The sequence below is a fragment of the Choloepus didactylus genome, chromosome 3, assembly GCF_015220235.1.
Source record: "Choloepus didactylus isolate mChoDid1 chromosome 3, mChoDid1.pri, whole genome shotgun sequence".
In the NCBI taxonomy this organism is placed as follows: Eukaryota; Metazoa; Chordata; class Mammalia; order Pilosa; family Megalonychidae; genus Choloepus; species Choloepus didactylus.
The window spans coordinates 57,084,577-57,105,396 of NC_051309.1; the positions used below are offsets into that span (position 1 = coordinate 57,084,577).

Sequence of the window (20,820 nt, forward strand, 5' to 3'; positions counted from 1 at the left end):
GTTTCCAAAAATTTTTTCCCATTGAGTTGGCTGCCTCTTTACCTTTTTGAGAAATTCCTTTGAGGTGCAGAAACTTCTAAGCTTGAGGAGTTCCCATTTATCTATTTTCTCTTTTGTTGCTTGTGCTTTGGGTGTAAAGTCTAGGAAGTGGCCTCCTAATACAAGGTCTTGAAGATGTTTTCCTACATTATCTTCTAGGAGTTTTATGGTACTTTCTTTTATATTGAGATCTTTGGTCCATTTTGAGTTAATTTTTGTGTAGGGGGTGAGGTAGGGGTCCTCTTTCATTCTTTTGGATATGGATATCCAACTCTCCCAGCCCCATTTGTTGAAAAGACCATTATGGCTCAGTTCGGTGACTTTGGGGGCCTTATCAAAGATCAGTCGGCCATAGATCTGAGGGTCTATCTCTGAATTCTCAATTCGATTCCATTGATCTATATGTCTATCTTTGTGCCAGTACCATGCTGTTTTGGCAACTGTGGCTTTATAATAAGCTTCAAAGTCAGGGAGTGTAAGTCCTCCCACTTCGTTTTTCTTTTTTAGAGTGTCTTTAGCAATTCGAGGCATCTTCCCTTTCCAAATAAATTTGATAACTAGCTTTTCCAAGTCTGCAAAGTAGGTTGTTGGAATTTTGATTGGGATTGCATTGAATCTGTAGATGAGTTTGGGTAGAATTGACATCTTAATGACATTTAGCCTTCCTATCCATGAACATGGAATATTTTTCCATCTTTTAAGGTCCCCTTCTATTTCTTTTAGTAGAGTTATGTAGTTTTCTTTGTATAGGTCTTTTACATCTTTGGTTAAGTTTATTCCTAGGTACTTGATTTTTTTAGTTGCTATTGAAAATGGTATCTTTTTCTTGAGTGTCTCTTCAGTTTGTTCATTTCTAGCATATAGAAACATTACTGACTTATGTGCATTAATCTTGTATCCCGCTACTTTGCTAAATTTGTTTATTAGCTCTAGTAGGTGTATCGTTGATTTCTCAGGGTTTTCTAGATATAAGATCATATCATCTGCAAACAATGACAGTTTTACTTCTTCTTTTCCAATTTGGATGCCTTTTATTTCTTTGTCTTGCCGGATTGCCCTGGCTAGCACTTCCAGCACAATGTTGAATAACAGTGGTGACAGCGGGCATCCTTGTCTTGTTCCTGATCTTAGAGGGAAGGCTTTCAGTCTCTCACCATTGAGTACTATGCTGGCTGTGGGTTTTTCATATATGCTCTTTATCATGTTGAGGAAGTTTCCTTCAATTCCTACCTTTTGAAGTGTTTTTATCAAAAAGGGATGTTGGATTTTGTCAAATGCTTTTTCAGCATCTATTGAGATGATGAGAACCTGCTTTTATGGGTTGGGAGGAGGGAACACAGAGGGTCTCCACTTCCGGGCTACAACTTTTTCTTTTTAAAGACCCTCATCTAGTCTATCTAAGGCATTTATATTCCTCTAAATCCACATAATTTTGATGCTATTTCTCCCTAATATCCAAGCCTTATTTTGATGAAAAAGCATCCCTTCCACCCAAATTCCAATTGGCTCTCTGTTCTGAGTAGCATCACCAAACTTCCTACATGGTTTGACAATGGACAGAGAAGCTCAAGAAGCTACCCCTAACCTGGGTGAGGGGCTGCGGGGATGGATGGTAGAGTCTCAGTTACTATCAGATCTAAATGGACCTGTTAATCATTTGGGGAGAGGACGCATCTTACAAGGAAGAATTCTTGACTTTGGCTGTGAATGAACTCAAGGCTACTAGGAAGTGAGCAGAAAGTAGGATGAACCCTGTTCCTTAGATTCAGGCCAAGGGCACAGAAGGCATCAAAGTCTCTTCAAACCTGCTCAGGCCTTTTGGGAGGAATGTGTGGGTATGGAATGAGGCCAATATTTTAAGCTGAAACAATGACAAGATCAGAAATCTGTGCATTTAAGCCAAACCATGTCATTGTCTAGATTTGTCTTTTAATTATCAGGCTTTCTTTTAATTATCAGACTTTCATTACTAACGATACACACATACCTGAATATCTTTACTGGTTAGGCACTATTTTAGACATTGGGAATACAGTGAACAAGACAGACCCAATTCCTGCCCTGCCAGAGTTGGGAGAGAATGATAATAAATGTAACTGGTAAACAATTAGATAATGAAAATAAATTCCGAGAGCGTCAAGTGCTGTTTTAGCTTGCTACAGCTGACGAAATGCAACATACCGGAAATGGGTTGGCTTTTACAATGGGGATTTATTAATTCACAAGCTTACAATTCTTAGTCCATGAAGACATCCAAATCAAGGCATCAACAGGCGATGCTTTCTCCCCAAAGACAGCTACCAGTGATCCTCAGCTCCTCTGTCACATAGCCAGGCACAGGGCATTGTCTGATTTCTTCCTTCCTCCTGTGTTTTGTTGCTTCCAGCTTCTAGCTTCAGTGGCTTCTTTTCTCAGCTTCTCTGGGGCTTTTTTCTTGTCTTTTGTCTGTCTTTTATCCTCTAATAAAGGACTCCAGTAAGAGGGTTAAGACCTACCATGAAGCACACCTCAAATGAAATAACTTAAGCAAAAGGTCCCACCCGCAGTAGATCGACACTCACAGGAATGGATAAGTGTTTAAGAACATGTTCTTTTTTGGGGGTACATACAGCTTCAAACCATCACAAGTGCTATGAAAAAAAAAAAACAAAAAAATTAAAAGTTAAAAACTAATACAAGGTGAGATCGAGGTTTAGAAGGATGAAGGGAGGGGTCTACTTTAGGATAGATCAGGAAGGCTTCTTTTGAGAAGGTGCCATTTACCAGCCATTTAAAAATCTGAGGAAAAAGGAAGAGAAAACAACAGGTACAGAGGTCCTGAGGAAAAAACTTGGTTGGGCATGGTACCTGAAGTACAGAAAGCCAAGAGAAGAGGTCAGACAGGAGGTAAGGGTTAGATCCCCTAAAACTTTCATTCTGAGATAGGGAGTTTGGACTTTATTCTAAGTTCATTTAGAAGCCATTAGAGAGTTTTAAGCGGGGGGAGAAAATTATTTTAATTTTGAAAACTCACCCTGGCTGCTAGTTAGATTATGTATTGGCAAGAGTGAAAGCAGGGAGACCAATTTAGGAGGCTGTTTTAATAGTCCAAGTGAGAAGTGACACCTGTTTGCACAACATGATGGCAGTGGAGAGAGAGACAGGTGAACAGATTCAGGATCTAATTTAAAGGAAGAGAGGACAAAACTTGCTGGTGGATTGGATGTGGGGTGTGTGCATGTGTGAGGGAATGTGATACATCCAAGAGGGTGGATGCTGGTTCCATTTACTGACATGGGGAAGCCTGAGACAGAAATGGGTTTTTAGGGGAAATCAAGAGATCTGATTTGGCTATTCTTTGTCTGAAATGCCTGTGAAATATTCAGATGGAGATGACAAGCAAATAATTGGATAAATAGTGAGCATATATTCAGCATTCTTTTTTTTTTGAATTTTTAGTCTACTTGTGGAAACCTAGGAAAGTCCATGAATGGTCCTGAGGACAGTTCCTCCTTTCCCCTGGACCAGCAGAGCTCCCACACAAGGGCCCAGATCCCCATCATCTTAAGAGTTTTAAGCCGCCTATGGGTAGTGGTGTGCCTCATTGTACATAGTAGATGTGCTTTAAAGAGTTGAGAAAGTCAAGTTTTGCAAAGCCTGCTGCAAACTGCTATCTGCCATTAACTTACATCTCCCTTTTCCAAGTGCCTTCTCTTTAATTTTGAATGCAATGTCAGTTGACTCATAGCATGAAGTTTCTGATTTCTGCTTTTCCTGTTTCTTTCCCATAACTCATCCCCTGCCTTGGCTTCTGTAACCGATGCCATACTGACCCTGCTGCACTGGTTCCCCACTGGGGCAACGCATAACCCCATTTACTTTACATTTTCTGCTAAACAGCTTGGCTGCCACCTCTCAGAAGCCAGTGCTTCGGATCTAGCAGCTGTAATCTTTAGGTCTTCATTGCTTCATGTTCTAGGTGACTGGGAATTTGACCAGGAGTCCTTCCTGTGAGAGAGCCCTGGGGTCTGGGCAGCCCACCTCAGAAAATAAGCCAAGCACCTTCCAGGAATCACGGACATATGGCCAGTTTTTTGTTGCGTTCACTCTTCTGCCTCAGTCATTAGAGTGAACCACTAGACTTCCTTTCAGGCCCCTTAGGCTTAAGCATAGCACCCCTTGTATGCATAAAGTGGAGTGAGGTGGAGGGGATAGCTTGGACTTCTAGGTTTTCTGTTATTACTGGCTTGTGAGGTCTCAAACATTTGCACTCTAAGGAGGGACATGGTATAGGAGGCATCCTGGTTACATACACAAAGTAGAAGCAGGTATAACTTACAGTAGCATGAAGGAAGGAGTGACAAATTCTCTAAGGGGAGGTGTTAGGGAAGATATATGAGAGGAAGCCTGAACAGGTTTAAGAAGTATGACTAGGAGTTTACAAGAAGAGAATGGAGGAAGGAAATTACAGACAGGAAGAACACCATAGACAAAAGTCTTACTTACCCATGACATAGCATGCTATCTACATTGAACTCAAAGTAGGTTTGCCCGCTTTGCCACAGACTGTTTTCATGGATTATTTTCTTGTTCCAGTATTTAGTGATACCCTCCCAGAGCTCTTCACTGAGTACAGGTTTAACATATGTAAATATGGTAAATACACCATATAGATTTATGGTACTTAGAACAGTGCCTGGCATGTGGTTATCATTATTTGCTCATTTTTAAAGAGGCTAAATCTCTTAGTCAAACTTCTGATAACTAAATAGCTCAACTTTTCTTTTTATTAAATGTAAAACTCTTCTCGAGCCCAACCGACCATCTTGCCTACTGTTCTCTACCCCATCCCATCCGGCAAAAGGTTTGAACACTCAATTTCAAAAGCCAAACATTTTTAGAGACCAGCCTAAAATAGATGCAGCACAAAATAGGCGCATCCAAAATGGAAAGTCGTTCCAGGACAAGGGTAGTGTTAGACGTTGAAGGTCTGAGAGTAATAGCAGGCAAACAATATAAAAAACAAGGCTTGAAAAAAATTTCAATTTCTGAAATCCCATGCCAGAGATTTTTTTTTTTAAATTTTAATAACCATGTTCTGAGCCCCCTAAGGATATTCTCCGCAGCGTCCGCCGCTTCGAGGGCAGCACTGATAACCGGTGAGGGTGGGCAGAACGCGGCTGGGTGTGGCTGTTCCCGCGAGTGCCACGTAACCAGTGGCGCTTGAACTACTTAGACATCTAGGAAAGGATAAGAGTAGAAAAAGGCCGGTCAGGATGTTAGAGCTGAAGTCTCAAGAGCGGCAGAAGTAAAGAGGCACGTACATCTGGCACCGTGAGGCACACAGACAAGAGAAGCGGATCCGGGTGGAGCGCGGGAAGGATGCACCGGAGAGGAAGGTCAGGAGGCGTCCAGTACCTGCCTGAGGCAGGCGGTCCAATGAGGGGAGTGCGCGAGCCGCACCTCAACCTGCCGGAGAACGTCACGACGCCGAGGCGGACGTCCGGCCAATGGGAGACCGTCACGAGCAAGGGGCTCCGCCCAGGAGAGTTGAGGCCGGGCTGCGCTGAGACAGTTGGTTTGAGTGCTGTGTGGCCGCCGCCTTAGAGGAGGATAGCTGAGCGGGCGGCTGCAGTCGCCGGTCTGCCCCTAAGCCTCGCGCCCGCCTCGCCCACCTCCCGCGTGGCGCCGGTTCATCACTGAGAGTTGGCGGGGTGTGCGGAACACGAGGGTCGCACCGCGGAGGCTGCTCGCGGCTGAGTCTTCCAGTCACCGGCCCTTCTTCCTGCTGTGCCCTTGCGCGGCCGTCTCGGTTGGCGGGATGGCGGCGGCCGGGAGGAGTGACCGCGCATCTGCGCCCGGGCTGCTGCTGCTCCTGCTGGTTTCGCTACTGTGGGCCCCGGTGGGGGTTCGATCCGCCCCCGACGAAGACCCTAACCACCGGAACAAGGAACCGCCGGCGCCTGCCCAGCAGCTGCAGCCGCAGCCTGTGGCGGTGCAGGGCCCCGAGCCGGCCCGGGGCGAGGTGAGCAGGATGGTCGGAGGCGGGCGGTTCCACGAGGAGCCCGGGGCGGGGGATGGGGCCGGCGAGGCTGTGGCGCGGCTGCGCCGGGTACCAGGCTCCTGGCCGCCGAGAGCGCCGCCCTCGGGCCGGGGCTGCAGGCTGAGGGAGGGGAACTCGGTCCCTGCTCTCGGGTGGAAGTCGATGGACTGCGCTTTTTTCGTGGTCAGGCCTGACCTCGCCTGGGTCCTTATTGGGGATGAAGGGGTGGGGTGGGTGGGGGGAGGCTCTGGAGGGGACCTACTGTAAACCTTTAGTTTGGGAGGACAAAGATGCTGCTGAGGAAGGGCGCCTAATTGATCAGATGTATCAGAGAGTAGATGGACATACTCACTGCAAGTAGAAAGTTTTTAACAGAGGGAGCTGGGAGACTGTATTCCCTGAGGATAATAACATCGGCCATTTCACTGTTTGAAACCGCTTATCCAAAACTGCTTACTCAAATAGTCTTTGCCTGGTCTGCAATTTTTGCGAACTATATAAGGATTATGAACTGTGACTTTCACTTTTTTTAAACGTGCTTTGGCTTGCAGGACCTAGCGCTTAGGAACGCAAATGAATAATCAGTTTTTCCAGTACAGGGTGCTGCAGCGGTGGGGATGCCAAAACAAAATTTAAAAGTTCATTGGAATCCTGTATTTTCGCTTTTACTAAATAGATGAAGATTGACTTTTTAATTTATGTTAATAGTCGTTCTTTTCTTAGTCGTTTGTGTTCAAAACTTTGGCAGCATTTTAAAAATTTCCCTCCCCCAGTTCAGTGCCCCGAATTCAGACCCTCTTTTTACTTCTCCTGGTAGGAGCCTCATTGGCACTCAGTACCCCTCCCCACTCCCACCCTAGTCTATGTATTGCCTATTGCCACTTGACTAATCTTCTTCAACGTTGAATTCAACCACCTTACTTCTCAGAAATCCAGAGTGAGTTGCCACTGCTTACAGAGTTTAGTCCAGCCTCTGCAGCAGGATATTCAGGTTTCTTCTTGATCTGGACTCAGCCAACCTCCTGTCTTTTCAGCCACCACTCCCTTCACATATGCTGTACAGAAACCAAAATGTGCCTCAAGCACTTCCTGGGATATGCCATGTGCTCTCTAGCTTGTCTCTTCTCCACAAAAGACCACCTTAAGAAAGCTGTATTTTTAAAATGACTTTTCTGTAAACCTACTTCTCTGATAAAAAAGAATTATAATTAAAAAAAAAATTATGCTAAGTGAAACAGACACAAAGTACCACATATTGTATGATTCCATTTATATAAAATGTAAATATAAATAAATCTATAGAGACAAATAAATTAGTGGATATGTAGGTCTGGGGAACAATAGAGGGATTGAGAGGTGATTGCTAAGGGGTATGAGGTTTTTCTTTTTGGAGTAATGAAAATGTTCTAAAATTGTGATAATGAATGCACAACTCTGTGACTATACTAAAAGCCATTGATTGTACACTTTGGATGGATTGTATGGTATGTGAATATATCTCAATAAAGTAATAAAACTGCTTAAAAAAAAACTGAAAAGAAAAGACCTGGAGTTTGACTCTCACCTTACAGAACTCGTCCTGCTCTTCAGAGACCAGCAGATACCTCCTCTATGTGAAGCCTTCCCTAAAATTTCCTGGTTAAAAGTGATTTCTCTGTCCTCTGCTTAATATGACTTTTCATTTATCCACGCCAGTGTTATCTTGTTAGGGTTTTCCAGTTCTTTTTTGTTTGTTTTGTTTTGTTTTTCCATGTAGGACAAACAAATGGAAATTTCAGAGACAGATTTTGGTTTCACTAAGCAAGAATGTCCCAAGAACTAGAGCTGTCTCAAATGTAGTAGTCAGTCTTGAGAAATAATGAAATTCTCTTTACTGAAAGTACTTAGGCAGAAGCAGGATAATGGACTACCTATCAGGAATCATAGGAGATACCTGATGGGAAAGGGGCTGGGATTTAAAGTTATTGTGAAATAAAGATTCTGTGAGTCCATTAAACAGGTAGAGCAGGTACCATTTCCTTTTAGAGATGATCTAGGTTTGGAAAGTGATGGTTCAGTGTTACAGAGCTAGAAGCTAGTACCCAGCAGAAGGGAAGTAGATGTGAATCTCTCGTGTTGTAGATAGGTGCTGGGAGCGTTATAACATACTGGAACTGTTTTAACCTGTTTTATTAAATTCGTTACTTGATTCTAATGGTTGACTGGCTGGTATGCTGATGTAGGTTTTTTATCCGGATGCTCAGCTTCCCCTTTCTTGGGGACTTGTAACATTTTTTTCTACCTTATGGCTTGGCTTGTTCATACACACATTCTGCTGCCTTGGTTTCTAGTAATTTGTGTGTGTGCTTTATCTCCTCCTCTCATGTTTTGAGAGCATGGCTATGTCTCACCCATCGTTGTCTCTTCCATAAGCCCTTGCCCATTCTTGGCATTTATTAAATATTTTTCTGTAAATGAATTGAAGTCTTGTAAACCAGGTTTGTCCATGGTGACACTAAGTTGCATATATATTTTTGTGGACATTTTCCAGTTTCTGGTAAAGCTTTTTCTTCATGCCAGTAAAAAAAATGCTGAGGAGACTGTCATAAGCCAATTCTAAGTATTTTCCTCTGACTCTTTTACCTTTGAATAATCTCATCTCTTCTTGGATAACTTTTGTTGAATACCTTTGTTTTTTTTGTTTTGTGTTTATAGGGACATTAGTCTTTTTCTTGCTAGCAAGGTGTAGATTTTGCTTCAAAGAAAGCATCTTCATCTTCTCTAGTTTTATCATATATAGATGGGAATTCTGATGATGGTATCTGTATCCATTTGAATTCAATCACATTTATGTTTATTTGAACTTTAGTCTTTGAACTAGAAGAGCAATTACTTTTTCTTTGTTGATTGTCATTTTCTTCCTTCTCTTGAAGAGCTTGAAAGTAAAGAATACTTTCTAAATGAGGGATTTTTTTTTTAAAAAACAATTTATTGATTTGGAATTAAAATTGTAACTATGTAAAGAAGAGCTTTATTCAGCAAGTTTTTTTTTTTTTTAATTACAAGTTGTTGATCGTGTCTCAAAATGTAAGTAACTTGGATTTCAGAAATTAAAATTCTGAAATAGTAGAAAATTTACCAATAAAAAAACCCTGGTATTTCATTCCTTATTATGATATAATACTGTGTAACTGAATAGTGAAATACCAAAATTGGGATTGCAGTGGTGCATCTGATCTCTTGTACACATCTAAATATTTGCCTCTATGTCCATAATCTGCTTTTTCTCATGTATTGGAAAAATGATCATTCCTTCTATATACCCCCTCTGTGAATGTGTTCCCATTTCCCACTGATCTATAGTAATTTGCTTGATTTTGTCCCTTTCCATTGGTTCCTTTTATTCTGCTTACACATGTTCACAAGTTGTTCCTATTTTGGGGAGAAGTGAGAGAAGGCCATTCATTTAACCCTACTGTGACTTCATTTCTGTTCTGTTCTTGAGTCTTCAGTTTTATAAACTGAATTCCTAACTAGGAGGCTAGCTGTTTTTCAGTTTGCTTTTAATCTTCCATTATCTGGCTTCAATCTCTGTCTTTTTGTTGAAATTCTATTTTTGAAGGATACCTGTACCCTAGCTAATTACTAAATCAAGAGGTCTTTTTCGGTTCTCATTTGACACTATTAATTCTCCACTTTTTTTTTTTTTTTTTTTTTAGTTGTACATTCTGGGCCAGCAAAGCTTTCAAGTCTTGACAATGGTGGTGGTTTTGAAACAAGTCCTGTCCCATCTTAGCTGTGTGAACTTGGCTGTATGAAAATTATTTAACCCTATTGAGCCTCAGTTTCCTCTTGTGTTAAATTGCAATTAAGGGTGTGATGGTTAAATTCATGTGTCACTTGACTAGGTTATATGGTGTCCAGTTCTTTGGTCAAGCAAGTACTGGCCTGATGGTTATTGTGAGGATGTTTTGTGGATTTAAATCATCAGTAAGTTTATTGCATCTATGGCTGATTTTGTCTACAATCAACTGAGGAAATTGCCTTCAACAGTGAGAGAAGTCTCATCCAATCACTTGAAAGCCTTAAAAGAAGAATTGCCGATTTCAGCAGTCAGAAGGGAGAATTTGCATCTCTACTTCAGTCAGCCAGCTTCTCCTGGGGAGTTTCATCAGAAATCTTCATGAGAGTTCTCAGCTTGTGGCCCACCCTACGGAATTTGGATTTGCCCATCCCCACAGTTGTGTGAGCCAGTATATCTCCTGTTGGATCTCTTTCGCCAGAGAACTTTGACTAATACAGATTTGGTACTGGGAGCAGTTCTTGAGAAACAGAAACTTAACGATGAGATTTCTGAGTTGGTTTTAGGGTTTTGGCATTGCTTCTCTAATCTATTAGATTCAAAGGTACTAATGACTATTTCTAACAATCAAGATGGCACTGATAGTCGCTGGCATGAGTTTGACAATAGATACGCAAAATACCACCACCAGATATGGCTTTGCAAATGCTTGTAAGAGCCAAGGCTTTGGGTGAGAGTGTTTTTGACACCTCAGAAGTTATGTGGAGTTACAAAGAATAATGATTTTGGCAGGTTGTTACTAAATACATTGGATACAGTTGTTAAAGGGATGAGCTCAAGGCCTCATTCCCAACTCAACTTACAAATATCAGTCTGTATAGAACATTATTATTTTTACCTCCTGTCTTAGTTTGCTAATGCTGCAGAATGCAAAACACCAGAGATGGATTGGCTTTTATAAAAAGGGGGTTTATTTGGCTACATAGTTACAGTCTTAAGGCCATAAAGTGTCCAAGGTAACACATCAGCAATTGGGTACCTTCATTGGAGGATGGCCAGTGGCGTCCGGAAAACCTCTGTTAGCTGGGAAGGCACGTGGCTGGCGTCTGCTCCAAAGTTCTAGTTTCAAAATGGCATTCTCCCAGGATGTTCCTCTCTAGCAAGCTTGCTCCTCTTCAAGACGTCACTCACAGCTGCACTCAGTTCAGTCTCTGAGTCAGCATGTTTTATATGGCTCCACTGATCAAGGCCCACCCTGAATGGGTGGGGTCACGCCTCCATGGGAGTATCCCACCGAAGTCACCACCCACAGCTGGGTGGGGCACATTCCAAGCAAATCTAACCAGCACCAAAAGTCTGTCCCACAAGACCACAAAGATAATGGCATTTGGGGGACACAATACATACAAACCGGCACACCTCCATAATATTCCATTAAATGAATATATCATTTATTTAGCCAGTTCCCTATTGATCAATTTAGTCATTTTGTCTCTTTATTATTACAAATGATAGCATTCTGTTTATATATGTTCCTAATAAAAAAGATTAATTCCTTTATCATTCCTATCTTAAACTTTGTGTGTGTCATGTGCCTGCTGTGATTCATTGCCCACAGTGAACATTCAGTGTTTTTTTTAAATTATTTTTAAAAGTAATTTTTATTTTTTTGTGAATTTACTTTTCACAGTTTCAATTATTTCCTTATTGTGAAATACAAGTATGCAAAAAGGCAGTAACTTTGAAAATACAATTGAACATTTAGTTATATAGGAAATTTCCAAAAATGCTATGTTATAGTACCATAGTATCAGTTATTTCCTCATTGTGAAATATAACATATATATAAAAGGTTAATAGCTTTCAAATTACAATTTAACAAGTAGCTACAAAGAAAATTTCAAAGAAGGCTATGGTTTACAGTTCCAGCATGTCCACTTTTTCCTCCTAGCTATTCCAATACCCTAGCAACTAAGAAAAAGAAAATTATATAGAGATTCAGTATTCATAGTCCTTTGCTAAATTCCATCTTGTCTGTTGCTCCCCCTTCTCTCTCCTTTAATCACTTTCCCAATCTTCAGGGATGTCTAGGCAGTGACTAATCTAACTTGTTCATGTTTAAAAGGGGTGTCAATATTATGGGAAAAGGGGACACATCTGGTTAATGTTCTTGAAGATGCTATTGCCTCTGAGTTTTGAGACCTAGCTGGCATAGGGGCTCTCTGGAGGATTTTAGGTTCTGAAGAATAAACTTAGTGAGTGAAACTTTTATAGAGTCTTAGATAGGAATCCAGGTGTTCTTTAGGGTTTTCGGTACAACAGTTGACTTGGGCTTATCATACTTGGGCATATCTAGCTGAAGCCTGCATAGGAGAAACCTCCAGGACAGCCTCTCGACTCAATTTGAAATCTCTTAGCCACTGAAACCTAATTTTGTTGTCTTTCTTTTACCCCTTTTGGTCAAAAAGGCATTCTCCTCCGGTAGATTCAAGGGTCAAGCTCATTCCCGGAATCCATGTCCCATGTCACCTGGGAGACTTATTGACCTGGGGGGTCCTGTCTTGTTGGAGGTGGATGATGAATTTATTTGCAGAGTTGGGCATAGAGGAAGTATATATTTGAGCAACAAAAGAGGTTCTCTGGAGGTGACTCCCAAGCATAATTTTGGTGGGCTTAGCTCCTCTTTAGAAGTATAAGTTTCACAAGAGCAGGCCTCAAGATCAAGGGCTTGACTTACAAAGTAGGGGGTTCATGAGTTCACAGAACATATGTTATGTCCATGAAAATTCAGCAATATCTCATATTATCATCAATTAGTTGTACAATCCTCATCACTCTCCATTTTAAACAATTCCCGTGATAAAAACACACCATAGCTCTTTTCAGCCTTCAATTATTTGTCCTTAGTATTTGTATGTTACTGGTAAGGTATTCCTATTAATGAAACTAGTGTGCAACAGGTAATTTTTCCCATATACCGTTCTGTTCTCAACTCTCTGTGCTAGTGTTATATCTTAGAAGTATATCATGCAAGCACCTATCTATATTTGTAGTGTGGATCTCTGGGATATATGCCTTTAAACATCCCTTTCAAATTCTATTTGCCTTCAATGCAGCTCTGATACTTATAATCCCATTAACAGTCATCACCCCATCCATTCCCATACCTTTTGAATTCACCTTCATTAACATATCTGAACATACTAGATTATAATTCTCCCTTCACTAGCTTCTTTCACTAAGTCCCCCGTATTCTACATTATAAAATGTTGATTTTACACTGTTTTGATAGTTCATAGTAGTAACGTACAAAATCTCTCCTTTTATGTCTATCTTATTTTACTCAGTATCATATCTTCAAGGTTCAACCATGTTGCCTTATGTTTCAGGGCCTTGTTCCTTCTTATTGCTGCATAGTATTCTGCTGTAGGTATATACCACATTTTGTTTATCCACTCATCTATTGAAGGACACTTGGATTGTTTCCATCTCTTGGCAATTGTGAACAATGCCACTATGAACATCAGTGTACAAATGTCTGTGTCACTGCTTTCAGATCTTCTGGGTATATACCAAGAAGTGGAATTGCCAGATCATAGGGTAATTTGATATGTAGTTTTCTGATTAACTGCCAAACTCTCTTCCACAGCAGCTATACCATTTTGCATTTCCATGAGCAGTGAATAAGAGTTCCAATTTCTCCACCTTCTTTCCAGTATTTATTGTTTCCTGTTTGTTTAATGGTGGCCATTCTTATTGATGTGATGGTATCTCATTGTGGATTTGATTTGCATTTCCCTAATGGCTAGTCAAGATGAACATTTTTTTCATGTGTTTTTTAGCCATTTGAATTTCATCTTCAGAAAAATGCCTTTTCATATCTTTTGCCCATTTTATAATTGGGCTGTTTGTACTGTTGTTGAATTGTAGGATTTCTTTATAAATGTAGGATATCAGTCTTTCATAAGATAAATGGTGTCCAAATATTTTCTCCCGTCGAGTTGGCGTCCTCTTCAACTTTTTGACATCTTTTGAGGCACAGAAGTTTTGATTTTGAGGAGTTCGCATTTATCTATTTTTTCTTTTGTTGCTTGTGCTTTGGGGATAAGGTCTAAGAGGCTAACTCCTGTTACAAGGTCTCGAAGATGTTTCCCCATGTTATCTTCTAAGAGTTTTTATTGTACCATCTCTTCTATTGAGGTCTTTGATCCACTTTCTTATAGGGTGTGAGATAGGGGTCCTCTTTTATTCTTTGGCTTATGGACATCCAGTTCTCCCAGACCCATTTGTTGAAGAGACTGTTCTGTCCCAGCTCTGTGGATTTGGGGGCCTTATCAAAAACCAGTTGGTCATAGATCTGAGGGACTATTTCTGAACTCTAAGTTCAATTTCATTGATCAATATGTCTATCTTTGTGCCAATACCATGCTGTTTTGACCAGTGTGGCTTTATAGTAAGCTTCAAAGCCTGGAAGTGTAAGTCCTCATACTTCATTCTTCTTTCTTAGGATGCTTTTGGCTATTAGAGGCCCATTTCCCTTCCAAATAAATTTGGTAACTAGCTTTTCCAAGTCTGCAATGTAGGTTGTTGGAATTTTGATTGGAATTCCATTGAATCTGTAGATCAGTTTGGGTAGAGTTGACATCTAAATGATGTTTAGCCTTCCTATCCATGAGCACGGAATATCTTTCCACCTATTTAGGTCCTTTTTTTTTTTTCGCTTTTAGTGAAGTTTTGTAATGTTCTGTGTAGAGCTCTTTTACATCCTTGGTTAAGTTTATTCCTAGGTACCTTATTTTTTTAGTTGCTATTGTGAATGGAATCTTTTTCTTGAGTGTCTCTTCACTTAAGTCATTTCTGGTGTGTAGGAACATTACCAATTTCTTTGTATTAATCTTGTATCCCACCCCCCACTTTGCTGATTTGCTATTATTGTAGCAATTATCTATTGCTCCTTTCATTTTAGCCAATGTTTGTCTCATGTGCTTTAGAGTTTCTTGATTGGGTGCATAAACATTTATGATTGTTATTTCTTCTTGGTGAATCGTCCCTTGTATTAATATACAGTGTCCTTCTTTGTCTCTTATGACGTCTTTGCATTTAAAGTCTATCTTGACTGATATTAGTATTGTAACCCCTGCCGCCTTTTGGTTGCAGCTTGTGTAGAATTTTTTCGATTGGTTCATTTTCGGTCTCTTAGTGTCTCAGGGTTTAAGATGACTCTCTTGTAAACAGCCCATCAATGAGTCATACTTTTTAATCCATTTTACCAGTCTGTCTTTTAATTGGAGAATTTAATCCATTCATATTCAAAGTTATTACTGTGAAGGAAGTTCTTGAACAAGCCATCTTATCCTTTGGTTTTTAGTTATCAGATCTGTTTTGCCCCTATCATTTTTCCCTTTAAGTTTCCGTTACTAATACTCTTCAATTCTTTGTCCTTCTCCAGACATCTCCCTCCTTTCTTTTTCTTTTTTTTTTTTTTTTCCTCTCAGCTGGTAGAGTTCTCTTTCATATTTCTGGCATGGCAGTCTCTTGTTAACAAAGTCTCAGCATTTGTTTGCGAACATTTTAAATTCTCCCTCAATTTTGAAGGAGAGCTTTGCTGGATAAAGAATTCTTGGCTAGCAGTTTTTCTCTTTCAGAGTTTTAAATGTGTCATACCACTGCCTTCTCACCTTCATGGTGCCCACTGAGTAGTCGGTACATAGCCTTATATTCTTCCCCTTGTATGTGGTCAATTGCTTCTCTTGCTGCTTTCAGAACTTTCTCCTCTTCAGCATTTGACAATCTGATCAGTATATGTCTTAGAGTGGGTTTATTTGGGTTTATTCTATTTGGAGTCTGTTGGGCTACTTTGATTTGCATATTTATATCATTTCGCAAGGTTGGGAAGTTCTCCCTAACTGTGTCTTGGAACACTCTTCCTAGCCCTTTATTCTCTTCTCCTTCTGGTACACCAACGATTTTTATATTTGTTTGTTTCATGTTGTCCATCATTACTTTGAGATCCATTTCAAATTTTTTGATTTTTTTTTTTCACCATCTGGTCTTTAGTGCAGTCACAATAAATTTTCCTGTCCTCTAGTTCATCTGTTCTTTCTTCTGCCTCTTCAGATCTGCTGTTGTGTGCCTCTAGTATATTTTAAATTTGATCAACAGTATCTTTTATTTCCATAAGATCTGCTAAATTTTTATTCTTTTAAACTCATCTTTATGCTCTTCTAGAGTCTTCTTGATGTCCTTTATGGCTTTAGCCATCTCATTGAACTTGTTTTGGAGATTTGTGTGTAATTCTTTAATTAACTGCCCCAAATTTTATGTCTCCTCTAGCTTTTTAATTTGTTCATTTGGCTTCTCCATGTCTTCTAGATTTTTCAGGTGCTTCGTGATTTTCTTTACCCTCAGGTCTGCACTGAAACTTCTTAAGCACTTGAGATATTTCAGGCGTAAGGTGACATCCGGTCCACGTCCATGGAGGTCCTGGAGCTCCCAACAGCGCACCAGGCCCAAGGTGCTCCCAGGATGAAGCCCGCGGCAAGGACTGCAGTGTGTTTTTGAGAGGGAGAGGATCATTAAGGGCTGAAGTTACTGTAGTGCTCTTGCCCAAGAATTTCTACTTGAGTTGGATCTTAAAAAATCTGGATAAACAGGGGCTAATGAAAGAAAGTAGGATTGTGTGACTAAAGATGCAAAAGCTTGGCATACTTTTGAGTTGCGTTGCCTGCTGCTGTGGCCATGATAGATTTTAAATTGCATATGTGACTCTACTTCATCGCTTGATTTGCATTATGTTTCTGTTGGACAGCATTGCTCTGGCCCATCCTCGTGGATGGAGCATAGTGTTCATTTTTGGAACTGGTACATGATTCAGTGGGAAAAGTGTTGAAAAGTTATCATAATTAAGTATTTGGATTTCACATGTTAGGCATAAGGAGGCCATTGCAGTTTCTTAAACAGTGAAGTGACATGATAAAATTAGCTTTAGAAAGATTAAACTGGTTATGTTGTGCCATGCCAATAACTTAACTTTAATTGAGTGCTTACTGTGTGCTAGGCACCTGCTAAGGGCTTTATGCCTGTTAACTAATTTGATCCTTCCAACAACCGTATGTGGTGTAGGTATCCCGTATTTACAGATAAAACTTGAGTCGGTGGCAAGTATACTTATTTGCCCAAGGTCACAAAGTAACCAGTAATGCTTTTAATATGAACTCAGGCAGTCTTATTTGATAGCCCACATATTTAGTCACTATATTCTATCACTGTGAATGTGAATTAGAAAAAGGGAATGAACCTTTTACATAATAAGCACTTATGTATTTGCGTGACGATCGATGAATGGCAGTTGACCATTTTCTGACCTAACATTTTATTTTAAATATTAAATATTGTTTTAAATATTTTTTTAGTACTGTGGTTAATTGTTGTTTAATGGTATGATTTTGGCTATCCAGGACCAGCTCAGTATATAACAAAAGCTATCAATTGATCTTTCTTTTGTTCTATATATGGGAAGGTTTTAAAGAATATACAGTTTCTTGTTCTGTTTTGTTGTATGTTTAAGGCAAATTTTATTTTATCCTCTTTGTTTCACAGAGAAACACAGGCCAAGTAATGTGTCCAAGGTTCTGTGGGTGGAAATTATAAAGCCACAGAATTAAGTTATTTTGATCACTACTGTGTTTGATTTAGAAAGTAAACATTTTCTGTTTGAGTGTGGAGTTAATTAATGCAGATATATTCCCTAAATTTTTCTTAAATTTCAGATCTTAAATATTTTACAATGAAGTTTTTAAATATATCCAAGAGGAAAACATTGCTTTAGTGAGAGCTGAGTTACAATGCTTTTATTTATTTATTTTTAAAGCAGTTTCACTGAGATAAATTCACATGCCATACAATCCCTCTAAAGTGTACAGTGTCTTATAATATATTCGAGAGTTGTGTATTTATCACCACAATCAACTCTAGAACATTTTCACCTGGAAGAGGTTTAACTAAGTTAAAAAGTCCCACATTTCATACTCTGGCTTTCTTTCTAGTGACATACATGACCCTAAACTTTCCCTTTCAACCACAATTGCACCCACATATCATTACTGTTACACTCATTATAATGTGCCCCTATCACCTTCATCCATTTCCAAACATTTACAATCAATCTTATCACATATTCTGCACAAATTAAGCATCAGCTTCCCATCCTCTGCCCTCATTCTATCTTCTGGTGACCTGTGTTCTAGATAGTAGCACCTTGAGTTTGGTCGTTATATTTAGTTCATTATTAGTGAGGTCATACTATTTTTGTCCTTTTGTGTCTGACTCATTTCACTCAGCATAATGCCTTCAGGGTTCATCCATATAGTCAAATTCATCATGACTTCATTTCTTCTTATAGCTGCATAATATTCCATTGTATGTATATTTTGTATATCCATTCATTGGTTGATGTATACTTGGGTTGCTTCCATCTTTTGGCAGTTGTGACTAATGCCACTGGGAATATTGGTGTGAAAATGCCTTTTGCATCCCTTCTCTCAGTTCTGAGTATATTCCTAGTAGTGGGATTGCTGGGTTATGTGGCAGTTCTATACTTAGCTTCCTGAGGAGCCATCAAACTGTCTTCCACAGGAGCTGTACCATTCTACATTCCTATCAACAGTGAATAAGCATTCCTGTTTTTCCACATCCTTTCCAACACTTGCAGTTTTCTCTTTTTAATAGTGGCCATTCTAGTAGGTGTGAAATGGCGTTTCATTATAGTTTTGATTTGCATTTCTCTCATAACTAGTGATGTTCAACATCTTTTCATGTGCTTTTTAGCCATTTGTTTATCCTCTTTGGAGAAATGTCTATTCATGTCTTCCACCCATTTTAAAATTTGATTGTCTTTTTATTGTTGAGTTGGGGATCTCTTTATATATCCTGAATATTAAACCCTTATCACATATGTGGTTTCCAAATATTTTCTCTTATTGAGTAGGTTGCCTTTTCACCCTCTCAACGAAGTCCTTTGAAGCGTAAAAGTGTTCCATTTTGAGGAAGTTCCTTTTATCTATTTTTTTTTCTTTTGTTGCTTATGCTTTGGGTGTAAGGTCTAAAAAACCATCTCCTAACGCAAGATCTTGAAGATGCATCCCTGCAGTTTCTTTTAGAAATTTTATGATTCTTGCTTTTATATTTAGATCTTTGATCCATTTTGAATTAATTTTTATATAAGGTATTAGGTAGGGGTCCTCTTTCCTTCTTTTGAATATGGATGTCCAGTTCTCTCAGCACCATTTATTTGAGAGACTGCTCTGTCCCAATTGGGTGAACTTGGCAGCCTTGTCAAAAATCAAATTGACCAGAGTCCCCTCCCCCGCCCTTTCCCCTGTCCTGGTGTAACTCATGCTGCCAGTGGCGGCCCTTACTGCCAAGGAAATGGTAGCCTGGGACAGTTGACCATTAAGTGACACCGATTCTCCCCTATGCATCTGGCCCCTGAGAAAGAGACGTGTCCCCACAGTGTGAAGGGTTTGGGGAAGGGGCTAGTGAACTTGGATCCACCCTGGGAGGGGAGAGTGGAAGTTCCTGCCCCGAATAGTGGCGAGGTAGCAGCCACGGTTGATTATGGTAGCTTCCCACAAGAGTAACTCTTTAGAGACAGCACCTCAACCAAGTTCACCAGTTCAGGGAGCTCATGTCTCTCATTGCTTAACAGATTAATTTTGTAGATATATAAGAAGTGTGAAAAATCATTTGGCTAATTTGAAACAGAGACTACTAGCTTCAAGAGATGGCACTAAGAGGATCTGCGCCAGTGACAATTGTACCTCTTCCTGGAGAGCAAGTAACTGTTCAGGGGGTCATCCAGACAGCTCTGTCTTCTGTAATTCACCCACCACACATGCAAACGGCATCATCCTTATCAGAAAGTGAGGAGTGGGACTCATCTGACAGCATAGGCTCCTCACAGAAAACCCACGGGATTCTAGCACGGTGCCCATCTCACAGAAGAATTCTGAAAGACCTGTCTTCTAAAGATATACAGGGCAGAAAAGGAGACAGAGAAAACCATGGAGTCTCTACTGTCACTTCTCTGTCTCTTCCAACTTCCATCTGTCAGACTAGCCAGTACATTGCTATTGCCCCAAATGGAGCCTTTCAGCGGCCAGTCCAGGCACATATGGAGTACAGGGACTTCAGACATTAACCATGACAAATTCAGGCAGTACTCAGGAAGGAACAACAATTCTCCAGTATGCAGAGACCTCAGATGGACAGCAAATACTTGTGCCCAGCAACCAGATGGTTGTACAGACTGAGTGAGGAGATATGTAGACATATCAGATGTGTATCACACCCACCACTACTTCGCTGCCACAAACTGCAGTAATGACATCGCCTGTGAATCTTCCATCTCAAACAGCTAAAGCAGATGAACCCTAATTGAAAAGAGAGATAAGATTAATGAAAAACAGAGAAGCTGCTTGAGAATGTCACAGAAAGAAGAAAGAATATGTGAAATGCCTGGAAAATCAAGTTGCAGTCTTGGAAAATCAAAATAAAACTTTAATAGAAGAGTTAAAAACTTTGAAGGATCTTTATTCCCATAGAAGTGTTTGATTCTTAGGAAGGAAATATTTTTGTGGACTTGCCTAAAAGTTGGATGGATTTCTTATCTTTTTAACGGAGTTTTATAAGTTAAAAGGTAAAAATGATCTTTTTATTTAAGCTTTTGCAACTCAGAGATAGGTATCCCATGCAAGAAATCTGATAACAGAGGATAAAGTGGGAAATGACCTCGAGGAAGCTACTGGCACAACTGGAAGCTTTAAAAGTTAAACAAATGGTGAAATAGGAAGTGAACTTTCAACAGTTTGAATTTTCTAAATAACAGTAGTTGTCAATAATCCAAAAATGGCAAATAAAATGAAAACTTGGTAAAATGAATTTTTTAAATATATCAGTTTGCCCTATAGGTTTGCATTTC

At 39.9% G+C, this 20,820-nt stretch overlaps 1 protein-coding gene, 1 long non-coding RNA gene and 1 pseudogene across 2 annotated transcripts in view; 2 read left to right on the forward strand and 1 right to left on the reverse strand.

Annotated features, from left to right (window-relative positions):
- Positions 1–2,230: 2,230 nt before the first annotated feature.
- LOC119529435 lies at positions 2,231–6,117 on the reverse strand. The gene is made up of 2 exons (XR_005215867.1): positions 4,525–6,117; positions 2,231–2,669 (listed from the first exon to the last, which is right to left on the reverse strand). It is a non-coding gene; the product is annotated as an uncharacterized LOC119529435 (long non-coding RNA).
- TMEM165 (transmembrane protein 165) overlaps positions 5,579–20,820 on the forward strand; it is a 57,842-nt gene continuing 42,600 nt past the window's right edge. The window contains exon 1 of the mRNA XM_037829846.1: positions 5,579–6,043. Within this exon, the coding sequence (XP_037685774.1) occupies positions 5,840–6,043 (204 nt within the window). The 5' untranslated portion in view covers positions 5,579–5,839. The remainder of the gene's footprint in view (positions 6,044–20,820) is intronic.
- On the forward strand, positions 19,458–20,453 carry LOC119529433 (annotated as a pseudogene).